This window comes from Nematolebias whitei, chromosome 4 (assembly GCF_014905685.2).
Source record: "Nematolebias whitei isolate Nwh7 chromosome 4, NemWhi1, whole genome shotgun sequence".
NCBI classification, from domain to species: Eukaryota; Metazoa; Chordata; class Actinopteri; order Cyprinodontiformes; family Rivulidae; genus Nematolebias; species Nematolebias whitei.
This window is the reverse complement of record NC_056501.1, coordinates 19092791-19106092: the sequence shown is the minus strand read 5'-3', so window position 1 is coordinate 19106092 and position 13302 is coordinate 19092791. Positions and strand designations below refer to the sequence as shown.

At 40.5% G+C, this 13302-nt stretch overlaps 1 protein-coding gene across 1 annotated transcript in view; it reads left to right on the top strand.

Moving 5' to 3' along the window:
• Positions 1–418: 418 nt before the first annotated feature.
• Positions 419–13302, top strand: part of ankrd13d (ankyrin repeat domain 13 family, member D) — a 14098-nt gene continuing 1214 nt past the window's right edge. Inside the window, exons 1-15 of the mRNA XM_037675826.1 lie at positions 419–547; positions 651–786; positions 881–1005; positions 1140–1185; positions 2994–3137; positions 3222–3411; positions 3531–3597; positions 4205–4286; positions 4521–4582; positions 4693–4823; positions 4949–5106; positions 5269–5382; positions 5497–5669; positions 10677–10756; positions 11528–11761. Coding sequence (XP_037531754.1) covers positions 464–547; positions 651–786; positions 881–1005; positions 1140–1185; positions 2994–3137; positions 3222–3411; positions 3531–3597; positions 4205–4286; positions 4521–4582; positions 4693–4823; positions 4949–5106; positions 5269–5382; positions 5497–5669; positions 10677–10756; positions 11528–11761 — 1826 coding nt within the window. The 5' untranslated portion in view covers positions 419–463. The remainder of the gene's footprint in view (positions 548–650; positions 787–880; positions 1006–1139; positions 1186–2993; positions 3138–3221; positions 3412–3530; positions 3598–4204; positions 4287–4520; positions 4583–4692; positions 4824–4948; positions 5107–5268; positions 5383–5496; positions 5670–10676; positions 10757–11527; positions 11762–13302) is intronic.

The following is a 13302-nucleotide window of genomic DNA, read 5'->3' as shown; positions in this document are numbered from 1 at the left end:
GCTTTGCAAACAACCTCCCTCCGGAAAACGCCCTTTTTTTTGCGCCCAATTCCCGCTCAACATTACATTAAGCCGGGTCGTGAACCGGAGTATAGAAAACGAAGAGAGACTAAGATGGGAACGGGGGATGGTTGCAGCCGCACCGGGCAAGCTAGCTAACTTTAACAATTGGCTATTTCATCGATTTGCTTTTATTTTATAGTATTTTATTTATCCCTAAAAATGAGTGGACACTGCCTCGACTTATTAGTTGGTTAAATTAGTTGTCTCGCATCCCGCAGCATGGAAACCAGGCGCAAAGAGGAGCTGAAAACTATGTTGTTATTAGCCAGTTAGCCTCCGTTAGCCCAGCTAGCTGTTAGTTACGCCGAACAAGAAAGCTGAGTTAGCTCAGCTGTCGTGGCGTTACTGCGCTCCGTTGTCCCTAAAAGTCTTCACTAGCGTGTCTCTGTCAACGACGGCCATGGCTCAGGAGGCCTTTCCGCTACATCTTCTCGTGTGGAACAACCAGTACTTGGAACTGGACCGAGAGCTGACGAAGAAAGAGGTAAGAAGTGGGAGAGGCTGGCTGCTCTTACAGATGTCGCACTGCAATGCGCTGATGATGATGATGATGCTGGGGGCTTTTTGTTTCGCCTTTGGCTGGGCAGCACGACGTGGAGCACCTGGATCCGAGGGGTCGGACCCCGCTGGAGCTGGCTGTGTGTCTGGGCCACCTGGAGTCGACCCGGGTGCTGCTCAGACACTCTGTGGACCCGACACACTGCAACCCGCAGGGCTGGACCAGTGAGTACCGCTGCTGCTCCCAGCCTCAGGTTTTCATGGACATGGGGAGGTTGTTGGTGGAGGGGCTTTGTTTGGTAAATGTTTGGACTTTCAGTCTTGCAGGAGGCGGTGAGCACCGGGGACCCGGAGCTGGTGCAGCTGGTGCTTCAGTACAGAGACTTTAAGAGAGCCACTGAGAGGCTGGCGGGCATCCCTGAGCTGCTGAGCAAGCTGAGACAGGTAACATCACCTGAACAAGAGCCTCAGGTGATCTGGCTGACCATCCAGCTTGGCTTTATACTCTCTGAATCCACAGCTGTAAAAAAAAAACAAGACATTAATGACCAAAATAAACTTACTCTCTCTGTCTACAGGCACGAGACTTCTATGTAGAGATGAAGTGGGAGTTCACCAGCTGGGGTGAGTGGATTTAGACTTAATACACACACAGGTGCACGCACACACACACACACAGATCATTTTCAGCACTCCTGTAGCTGGACAGCTCCTACAGCTGTTTTGTAAAAACACAGCTGTTAATTTCACACTTTCAAAAAAAAAAAACCCTCAAAATGCATCTGCAAATTAAAACTACTCGTGGCAAAGTATAAAATCAAATATAAAATGGCTATTATTATCTAATCATGCAGTTTGAAACTGTTTACTCCAGTAGTTTTTAAAATATGTCGAATGGCAACCTGAAAGGCGGCTACGCCTCCAACGTAAACAACGGCTGAATCCGCCAAAAGCTGCCTGGATGCTTGAGTCACGTGACTGGCCAAGGTTAGGAGCCTGTGTAGGAAAACACATTGTCGAGTCAGACAAGTGTAGAATCTCAGAGAACACGTTTAGGTGGAAGTATAAGAAGGAATCGGCTGCTAAACAGGAAGGAAAAGAGAACAAGTAAAACAACTGTCAAGAGTAAATACCAGGGATCAAGCAGGGAGGTGAAGCGTCATAAAGCCTGAGCTCATTAAACACGTACAGCTTCTGCAAAACCTCTGCTGGACCAGTAAGTTTAGTGTCTGACATCTTTTCAGTCACTTCAGCTGTTTCAGTAGGTAAACAAATACACGTAGTGGGCATCCTGTCACAGATTTGGCTTGGAAATTTTTAATTTAAAGACATGTTTCTTATCAATATTAGAAAACTACTGTTTAGCTTTACTTTATGGGTTAGTTTTTTTGTCTGATCTCCATGATTTTGTGACGAGTATATTTAAAGTAATGCTTTATGTGCTGTATATTTCACAGGGTTACTGAGAAATGTTTCTTGTGATCGGATTAACTATCTTTGATCTGTTGTTATCAACTTTATAATGACGTAATCATTAAATGTATGAGTAATGTTGTTCCATTTATAGTGCTAAGCATGTAGTGGGACATCACTGGTTTTTGAAAATTATGAAAAACACGATCAACAAATCAAGTCAAAAGGTGAAACATACTACTTAAACTTGTCTAAACACAAATATTCCACAAATAAAAAAAAAACCAATTATCAAATAGTTATTTAGAATCTGTTCTGTGCTGTTAAATAAAAAAATAAAGAGGAAAACTTATTTTGAAGATAAAGGGTGCAGTATTTTATTATTTATTATTTTTGAAACATAAAGTATTTTACTGGGAGAAGGATGAATAACTTAAATTGGCTGCTATTATCTACATGCAAATATCACCAAATCTGTTAAAATAAAAGGAACGAATGGCCAAAACAGGGTAACAGTCTTCAGTCAGTCGACAGTGGACTAACTCGGGAAGCTGAAGGTTTTACCAGGAACATCTCAGGTCTTTGACTTAAAGTTCATAAATCTTATAGACGGGCTTTTAAGAAGCACAGTTTCTAAAATTTGTAAAGATTATCACATAACAATAATCTGTATGTTTCTACGATACATTTAAATTAAATGTGAATAGATAAAACGTGACAAATACACACATAATTTGAAATCATTGCTTTTTAACGTTCAGTCTTTTACAATCGGATCAAATTAGATAAATAATATTTACTAAAATGACACTTGATCACACATGCTCAGATGTTTGCTTCTTGCTGCCTTTTAACTTTTGTCACTGTATAAGTCAGTGGTAGTAAACATAGTCATAATTTTATTTTTAAATCCGAACGTTAAATAAACAGCTTCATACTTTTCTGTGGTCGCCTCATTTTTGTTACATTTTGCCACTTGTTTGTAAAACGTCTCTCCTCTTCCTCACCTCTCGTCTCAGTGCCCCTAGTGTCGAAGGTCTGTCCCAGCGACGTGTACCGGGTGTGGAAAAGTGGCTCTTGCCTCCGCGTGGACACCACCCTCCTGGGCTTCGAACACATGACCTGGCTGAAAGGACGGCGCAGCTATATTTTTAAGGGTGAAGGTGGGTGACGCTGAACAGAACAGCAGAAGTTTGGAGTCTCGCCACGAGACTTTGCTCTGATTTCCCATCCGCTCGTCCTCCAAGATGATGGCGCCGTGGTGATGGAGGTGGACCACGAGAAGCAGGTGGTGTACACCGAGCCGCTCGTGTTGTCTCCTCGAGACGCGCCCTCCCTTCTGGCAGCCATGCAGCCGTCGCAAGAAAACACGGCTCAGAGGCTCACGTCGCCCATCGTCTCCACACACCTCAACACAAGAAGCATCGCTTTTGAGCGGTAACAAGAAAACAATATTTTCATTTGCTTTTATGTTTTCTTTGTGTGCTCACAAACATTCAGCAATGCTGATAAAATCTGCCTCTAAAGATCAGACTGAATGAACATTTCACATCCAGGAATAAGTCTGGAATCTGGGGCTGGCGTTCAGAGAAGACCGAGGTCGTCAGCGGGTACGAAGCCAAGGCAAGAAAACTGACGTCCACTGGGTGTTTTTTTCTTTTTCTTTTCAAAAGGTCTTATTTCATTTTACTCCATTGTCTGAGAGTACATATTCAGCATTGTTTGAAATAAAACAGCTATCAGTCAAAATCAACGATTAACTTCATAATGATGAAAAAAGAAAGAATCACCCGTTTGAATGTATTTAATGCTCAGTTTGATTTATGAAATGTCAAATACCAGAGGGTGCTTTAGTTTCATATGGCGTTTATAAAAGTTCAGCTCTTTTTAGTTAAGAAAATGTCATTTTTCTAAAATATTGACACATTTTCTGTGCGGCATTTCTATACATGAGCTGTCTAGTGACAAATTGCAATATTTCCAGAAGTCTCACACATCATGTCTTTGAACTTTGTTGTTTTCAGTGATTGTCGACTCCTAAACAAGTTTGCCTCAGATTTGGACCATTTGTCATTAAACTCTATAACACGTAAAATCTGAAATTGCAGACCTGGCTATGAGCTGTTTGCATAAGAAAAAAAAAATTATTCAAAGCCAATAAAAGCACCATAAGGGTCTTTATTTGAAGTGTAAAAAAATGTGTATTCATGCATCCTGTTTGGTTGTTCAGGTTTACAGCGCAACCAATGTGGAGCTGGTGACTCGTTCTAGGACAGAGCATTTATCAGACCAGGACAAGTCCAGGAGCAAAGGTAACAACACACAAACACACTCAGAAAGTTTATATTGTGCACACGGAGCTGCTTATGTGATAAAGGAGACAAAAGTTGTCAAATCAGTTTTGCTTGGTTTAAAAAATGACATCAGAGAAGTTAGAAACTGGCTCCACTTCACGGTTAAAAATGTCTGACTGTTAAACGGTTCAGAAACATCTTTAGTTCATGCTTTTTGACAAATTAAAACTCATCAATTCTTCATATTCTCAGGCTCAAAGACTCCTCTACAGTCTTTCCTGGGCATTGCTGAGCAGCATACGGCTCACAACGGGGTAAGCATCTCCATGGTGCACGTTCATGCGTTTGTTGGATCATGCTCACCTCTTACAGCCGCTGCATCCTCCGACCAACACTTACAGCAGCGTCTCTGTCCTTCTGTCAGGGCAACGTGTCCCAGTGTGCCAGTCCTCACAACCCCACAGCCATCACAGCCGAGGAATACTTCAATCCGGAGTTCAACCTGAACGGCCGGGACATCGGGCGTCCTGTCGAGCTCACAAGTAAAGTCCAGAGGTATGATAAAGGCAGCGCAGCAGTAAGACGGTTCACATTGTGTCCAAGCATGATAAAAAATTGTAGCCTTTGGCCCAGTCACAGGGTGGCACGTCCTTTCTTTCTGTTTGCTTTCTTATTTCTAGGTTTAAAGCCACGCTGTGGTTGAGCGAGACACACCCTCTGTCCCTGGCTGAGCAGGTGACACCCATCATAGACCTCATGGCCATCTCCAACGCCCACTTTGCCAAGCTGCGTGACTTCATCACCCTGCGCCTGCCACCCGGCTTCCCTATAAAGATAGGTGAGTCAAACCAAAGTACACCTGGTTTGTGTGGCGCGTGCGTTTCTGTACGAAAGCTCGTTGAGATTTCATAAACAGATTTCAGTGTCGCGCTTTATTCTGGAGATGTTACGATGTGCAGAAGCTGCAAACAACTCTTCTCCTTTTTGTTCTGTGCTCCAGAGATCCCTCTGTTCCACGTCTTGAACGCCAGAGTGACGTTCAGTAATCTGTGCGGCTGCGACGAGGCGGTCAGTTCGGTGACGGTCCACAACCCCGAGAACACAGAAGAAGCTGGTAACTTACCTCATGGAAACATGTTTAACAAAATGTCAAGGATTACAGCAGAGAACCAGAGATCCTCTACTGGGGCGGGTATGATGCATCATTTCTGTGTAACTCGTCTCTCAGGTCAGTCTCCTCCTGCCTTCCACTGTGAGGTTGACCCTTCGGTGTTCGAGCCCCCTCCAGACTACACCGTCCTCGGTCCAGGCCGCAGCGAGCCAATGAGGGACGAGGACGACAATCTGCTGCAGTTCGCCATCCAGCAGAGCCTGCTGGACGCCGGCACGGAAAGCGATCAGGTCAGGGCACGATGGTCGAACAGTCCGTTCAGCTTGGGTTGGTCTGAACAAGGACTGAATTTGTGTTTCTTTGGTGTATGTTTTTTTTTTCTCGCTGTCTTTACGAGTAATATCTTTAAAAATACTGGCAATGCTTTTCATATTATTGCTAAAAGGGTTCCAGCCAGTGTTACAGGAATAGTGACCTGCAACTTAAAGGCTTCAACTTTGTTTCCATGTTTGCATACATGAAGTCATTGCTAAAATGTTTATACTGTTTATTTTATAAAAATTAACAGTATTTTGAACTTTAAAAATACAGTTAAAAATATAAAATACTGAGACACCTCTGTGCCTCAGTGTTCAACGCATGGCACTAAAGGAGGGAGGGTGGTGTCAAACTCAGTTACTCAAAAGAACCAAAAATAAAACTTCTATTACCTGAGGGCCAATCTTGGTTCATATCTATTGAAAAAACTGAACTTAGTTTTCAGATGTAATATGTCAAATTATTCATAAACCTTTTCCCATCACAAATATACACTTTGGAATTGACTGAACATATTGATTAAAGAAAAATAGGGTACACTGAAAAATACATAATTATTAAAGTTAATTTCTTAACTAATGAACTAATATGGGACATTTATTTTTATGGGAAACGGGCAGTAAATGTTAATATATTCAGGCCTGATTTGTTGAAGGAACCTACAATTTCTTTAGTCATAAAAATATAAGACTTAAAACTTGACTTTCTTTGTTTCAGAGTTGGCTAATTGCTATGAGAAGTTCTGCACTAAGTATGCTCAGATTTTAAAGTAAAATTAAAGGCTATAGATCTAAAACGTTAAGTCAGGTCTTCTGGATGGATTCTTCTTTGTTGAAATGTTTTGTCTTTTATCCAGAAGACTTCTTCAGTCTGAGGGGCTGCAACAAACAGTCTAATAAGCAGAACCTTCTCACAGTGGATCAACCAGATTGCTGGTGACAGCCAGAACCAGTTGTTCATATTCATTTGTGGTTTTCACAAAGATGGCCTCCTTTACTCCTCTCTCAAACCATCGTTCCTCTCTATCCGGGATGTGAACATCTTCATTCCTGAACGAGTGACCACTGGCCTGGAGATGAGTGTAGACCGCAGAGTCCTGGCCTGATGATGTTGATCTTCTGTGCTGGGCCATCCTTTTGGCCAGTGGCTGTTTAGTTTCCCCGATGTAAGACTGATCACAGCCCTCCTGACACTGAACAGCATACACAACATTACTCTGTTTGTGCCGGGGGACTGGATCTTTGGGATGAACCAGTCTTTGCCGTAATGTATTTTGGGGTTTAAAAGCCACTGGGACGTTATGTTTAGAAAATACACGTCTGTTTCTCTGATACTCCCTCAACATACGGAATGACCACTGGTCTGGGTCTGGGTTCCTCCTTTTCACCTGATGGCTGACTGGAGTCCTGTTTGGGTTTCTTCTCTGCTTTCAGGAAGGCCCAGTTAGGATATCCACATTGCTCTAGAGCAGACCTGGGCATTGTACGGCCCCAGGGCCACATGCGGCCCTTTGGTTGACTCTGACCGGCCCCCATAAGGGGAATTACAAAATACATATGTAAACAAATGAAGTTAACCAAATTCAGATATAGATCCTCTCTCAATGATGATGTCAGCTTTGCTTCACATCTCCACTTCAGACCTTCAACCTGACTTTAACATTTCCGTTAAAGCCCAACAGAGACTAGACTTCTCTCACTAAACAAGAAAAAAGAACTGATAAACACCAAATGAGATGTTTAGACTACAAATGTAGGCACGTAAAGAACCGGGACTAGAAATCACAGTTCAGTGACGATCACTATTATATGATGTTTCATAATATTTGGAGTACAAAGACAATATTGTGATATATTTACAAAGCTAAGAACTTTTTCCAGCAGTATATAAAACTCAAAATGAGTTTTGGGATGAATGTGACTGAAAATGATCACTAATATAACGTCACAAATGGTAAAAATGTTAACAGTTTACCATTGTACTGGGAAATTTAATTGAATAAATGACATTTTTTGTAAGGAAACCTCGCTTTTTCGTTGCTTAATCATAACAAATACTCTTACCAGCTTGTTAAAACAGTGCTATGTACTGCTTTTAATAATGAAATACTGTTAATATTATGCAGTATTGAGTTAAGTTGAAATCAGGTCTCTCTTGTAAATGAGTCCTCGAGGCTCAATGGGATTTACCTGTCTTAATAAAGGTTGAATGAAAAAGTCATTTGTGCCAGCCCTCCACAATATTTGTTGTTTCTCATGTGGCCCCATGGAAAAAATAATTGCCCACCCCTGCTCTAGAGCCTGTTTTGTGTAGGATTTCTCCTTCTGCCTGGCTCCTGAGTTAGTGGGGACGCTGTCTGCTCTGTGATACAGAGTCCTGATGACTCCTAACTTGTGCTCCAAAGGGTGATGGGAGTCAAACTGCAAATACTGGTCTGTGTGGGTGGGTTTGTGGAACACCTCAGTTTTTCATTCAACCTTTATTTATTTAGACAGGTTAATTCCATTGAGCCTCGGGGACTCATTTACAAGAGAGACCTAATTTCTTAACAGTGATGACAACAACAACAATAGACCATCATAAAACAGGTATAGGTATACAAATTTAAGTTTCTCTCTCCTTTTTTTTTTTTTACAAATCAAAACAAAATGGCAACCAAAAGGACAATCAAGAGGAATAGTAGCAAAAAAACAGCTAGATTATAAGGTGATTTAGAAAACTAAAAAAACCCTAAAAACATGAACATGTCTGCGTTGGTTCTTGCCAGGAACTTAACAGATGTTTGAAGCCACTTAGAGAGGTCAAGGTCGAGAGCTTCAGGTCTTTTTGTAAAATATTCCAGGAAACAGGAGCAGAGTAGGAGAAGGCCCTTTTGCCTAATTCAGACCTCACTGAGGGGACACTGCAGGTAGTAATGTCCTGAGAGCGCACGTTGTAGCTGCACTCACGCAGAGACATGTATGAGGAGATGTATGAAGGCAGCAGACCAAGAAGTGATTTAAAGATGAAAATGTACCAATGGAGAAGTCTACGTGAGGTTCAAGATGACCAGTTAACCCGTGAATACAGGGTGCAGTGGTGGGTATGGTAGTTACAGCCAGTTATGAATCTTAGTGCACCATGATAGACAGAGTCCAACATCTGCAGGATGCTTGTAGGAGCGTTCATATAGATAATGTCACCGCAGTCAATGGAGGAAAGAAAAGTCACAGTTACAAGGTGTTTCCTAGCATTCAGAGTTAAACAGGATCTATTTCTGAAAAAGAAACCCAGTTTAACTTTTATTTCCTTATCAGGTTTTCCACGTGAAGCTTTAAAGCTGTGAGTCGACCAAGATACCTAAATATTTATAAGAATCGTTTGCAAATGTCCTCTATTGAGACCTCACAGTCCAAGAAAGCCAGCCTGCCTTTTTTTATATCTACTCATGTGAACTTGATGTATTTATGCAGAGTTGATGTGATCAGTGAAATGTTGGACTTCCTGAGATTTAATTTTAACCCAACAAATCAACATACCTGAACCAATGACTTGGTGGTGTCCCTGAAAAGGACGTCAAGGCTCTCTTTTCTACCTCCTCCATGTACAGGTTGGCAACAATAGGAGAAACTGGAGACCCCATAGCACACCCATGTTTCTGCCTATAATATTGCTCCCCATATGTGAAGTAGGTTGACTGCAGGCACAGTTTCAAGAGTTGACACAGTTCTTCTGTGGAAAGTGTGGTCCTGCTGCTCAGAGTGGTGTCTGATGTTAATTTTAAACTGACCACCTCTACTGCATCATCAACAGGAATGCACGTAAAGAGTGATGTGACATCAAAAGACCATTGTTTCATCAGTCTCCATGATGACCTCACTCACCTTATCCACAAAGTCCATGGTGTTCTGTATGTGGCGTTCTGTTCGTTAAACAGGGGCGGAGGCCTCCGTATACAACTGTCCCCCTCTTACAATGCTGTTATTTCAAGCCCTCTGTGAATAGCAAGCAGCCATCAGGGCACTAACAACCAGACTAAGTTTGGCTAATAGTCCTCATTTTGCATGTAAACAAGTTTTGGCTGTCTCCAGCAAACATGTGGATCCACTACGAGAAGATGCTGCTTTTAAGTCAGAGTCAGAGTCAGAGTCAGAGTTTCTTTATTGTCATTCGCACCTCATGTGGTACATGTGGTGGAGTGAAATTATGTACACAGGGTCCCAGGTCACAGGTTAAGACTGAGTTTGTTGCAGCTCCTCAGACTGAAGAAGTCTTTTGGATAAAAGACGAAACGCTTCAATGAAGGATCCGTCCAGAGGACCTGACTCAACCTTGTAAGATTTATCTGCCTGGATTATTGAGCATGTATCAGGACAACCAGCTATAGAGACTTAATCTGTCACAGATTGGCAAGACAACTCTGATGCATTTAAAACAATGGGTGGGGGGGTGGGGGGGGTGGCCTGCAGGCTTATTGTTGACATGCCGGCTACAGTTTCTTCAATTCAATAGGTGGCGATAATGGGCTAATTCATCAACTGTTTATTAGAAAGAAATTATGTTTGAGCAGGAATTTGACACAATTTTTTTTATTTTAATCCCTACAAAAATTAGATCTGTAAATGTGGAAAATGAGCAAATTTTATTCTTCTACTCGTGGTCGTCTTTGTCTGTCATGTCTGCAGCTCCACAAGGCAAAAATAGATTTGTTTCTAAAGACCCTGAACGGTCACAGATTAAAAGAAAAAGTAAAAATTTTTAAAAAGTTGGTTTATGTTTTGCTCATATCCCCCCAAACTCAACAGTCATCGTTTCAGTAGCTCATAATAATACATTGAAAAAGTTTGTCTCGTTCTGGTAGTTTCATCACCAACACTTGATTTATGAAATTTGTAGTATTTCTTCCTGTGAACCTTTTGTAAATGTAACATCAGTGCGCCCAGTGGTCGTTTAGTTTCCCCTCCATCTAAAGCCTGTCACTGTCTACGTCTGGTTTGTAGGTGACCATCTGGGAGGCGCTGACCAACAGCCGCCCGGTGCCGCAGTCTCCGCTGTACGAGGAAGACTCTCAGCTGGAGAGGTGAGCCACCTTCACCTGCATCAAACTTTTTAGTTTACTTCCATCTTCACACAGCTGAAGCTGTAGATAAACTTAACTTTGGTTAGGTGTCATCAGTTCAATAACAATAAGTCAGTTTGAAGCACAGAAATTAGACAAATTTGTGAAATATCAAATATATTCAATGTTTTGCTTGTTACTCCACGTGAATTATTTTAAGTGTCTCAACCTTCAAATAACAATCTGTACATCAGTCTTATATATAATTCTCAGATAATTCAGTGGGATTCAATCTTCGGATGCACCGCTCACAGACTAAACAAACCCAGACATTCTGAGAGTTTGAGAGAAAGGGACGGAGATGACGAGAAGGAAGTAAATATTTTAACAGAAGTTAGCTAAATCCAGAGACACATCTAACTTTGTTTCAAACACAAACGATGCTGTATGTCATTAGCGAGAGTTTCAAATAAAAATTTTAGAATATTGCAGTAAAAAGTTTGATGTCATGTCACTAAGCCCTGCAACATTTTTGTTTTCATAGATATGAAGTTTATCTGTTGTTGCTTATTAAATTCTAACTGGAAGTGAAACAGATTATTTGTTCTTTTTCAGAGAAATCTCTGGTGTCAAGTGTCATTTTATTAATTAAATCTTTAAAGAAGACTAATTAGATTTTTCATCATTGCTCCTGTAATTAAGTTTTAATAAGAGTCTCCTAACAGGACAGTGAATCTGTCCTCCTGTGTTTAATAATACTTGACGCTACGTCTTCATTTTGTCTCGTCTCAGGGCGATACAGGAATCCCTGTCCATTTCTCTGGCCAGCAGAGAGGGCGAGGACCCGCCCGACCTCAGCCAGCCCTCCTCTGTGTCCCCGCTGGACCCTGTCGCCAACTCCCCGCCGTCCTACAGGACAGGGACCGAGCCCCAGCTGTCCGAAACCTTCGGCGTGGTGAGCAGCTTCGACGAGCAGCTTCGGCTCGCCATGGAGCTGTCGTGCCGAGAGCAGGAGGAAATCGACAGGTGAGGGTGGAGACTTTTTTAAAGTTTTTATCCTGAGGCAATTATTTTTAAGAGATTTTATGAACAGTATTTTTGTTTAAGACCTGGGAAAACCTAAGATGTGTACATTTTATGGTTGTTTAAGATTTCAAAAGTACATAAAACAAATTATAAAAGTTTTAAATAAAGATGCTCAGAAAGCTTTGCTGCTCTTTTAGACTGCATATATATATCTGTATTGTGTTCTTTTATGTGTACTTGTACATAATTAAGCATAAAATGAGGATAGATGCCTTCTTTAAAGACTAACGTGCCTGAATGTTGTTTGCCCTTTTAGGTTATTTATTATTATTTATATAACTCATTTTTATTTCTTTACATTTAAACCAGACTCCTTTATTATTTAAAATTTTAATATGTAATGTGTTCATGTTTTGTTATTGTGCTTTTTATTTATATTGTTTTACTATTTGTTTTATTGGTCAACTTGTTTTTGTTCATGCAGCAAAACATTTGGTTGATTTTGTGCAAATTAATAAATTAAACCCGACTTGCTCTGATTTTAAACATGAATCAAATCATGATTAGCTTTATTTGGTCAAGCTGTGAACAAAACAAGGAATTACACTCTGGTTAGCTAAAAAGGTCAGCTAAAAGTAGCTAGTTTGAAACTAAAAGTAGCAAAAGTTTCCCTAAATCCAAAAACATCAAAAGGCTAAACAAAGCAAAAGGCCAGATGAAATTTAAAATATCAAAATGCTAGATGCAACAAAAATAAATATAAAAATGATAGATAAAAGCTAAAATTGCAAAAGATTAGTTAAAAGCTACTGGTAAATGTTGCAGAATAGTTGATAAAGGCTAGCTAATGCTAAAAGTAATATATTGGTAGCTTAAAACTAAAAATAGCATAAAAATACAAAGTTGAAAAAAGGCTAGCTAAAGATTAAAAGCTAAACGTATCAACATTATAGTAAAAAAAAGCTAAAAGTAAAAAATAGCAAAAGGCTATTTAGAACCTAAAAGTTCCAAATCAATAGCTAAAAGCTGTTGGCAAATGTCAAAGTAAAAGATAAATGTAGAGGAATAGCTAAAAGCTAAAAAAGCAAAAGGCTACCTAATGCTAAATGTAGAACATAGCTAAAAGCTAAACATGGCATAAAAACAGAAAAAATAGAGTATGTACGCTGAAGCTGATTTCTAAAAGAACAATGTATTTTAAGACGTTAATGAGATCTCAATGTATTATTCTGTGGTAAATACAAATGTTTGTAAATCCATCCATCCATCCATTATCTTTACCCGTTTATTCAATTTTGGGTCACGGGGGTCGCTGGTGCCCATGTCCAGCAATCACTGTGCGAGGGGCGGGGTACACCCTGGACAGGTCGCAAATCATGTTTGTAAATCAAGTTAAATATTTAAAAAAAATGTTAGAAAGTTAACAAAACAAATAAAAATCCACACACAGCAGCACCCACTGAGCTAAAATAGTACAAAGTCTTCAGACATAGATTGTAAAAAACGTGTGTGTATATATATATGTATGTATGTATATATAT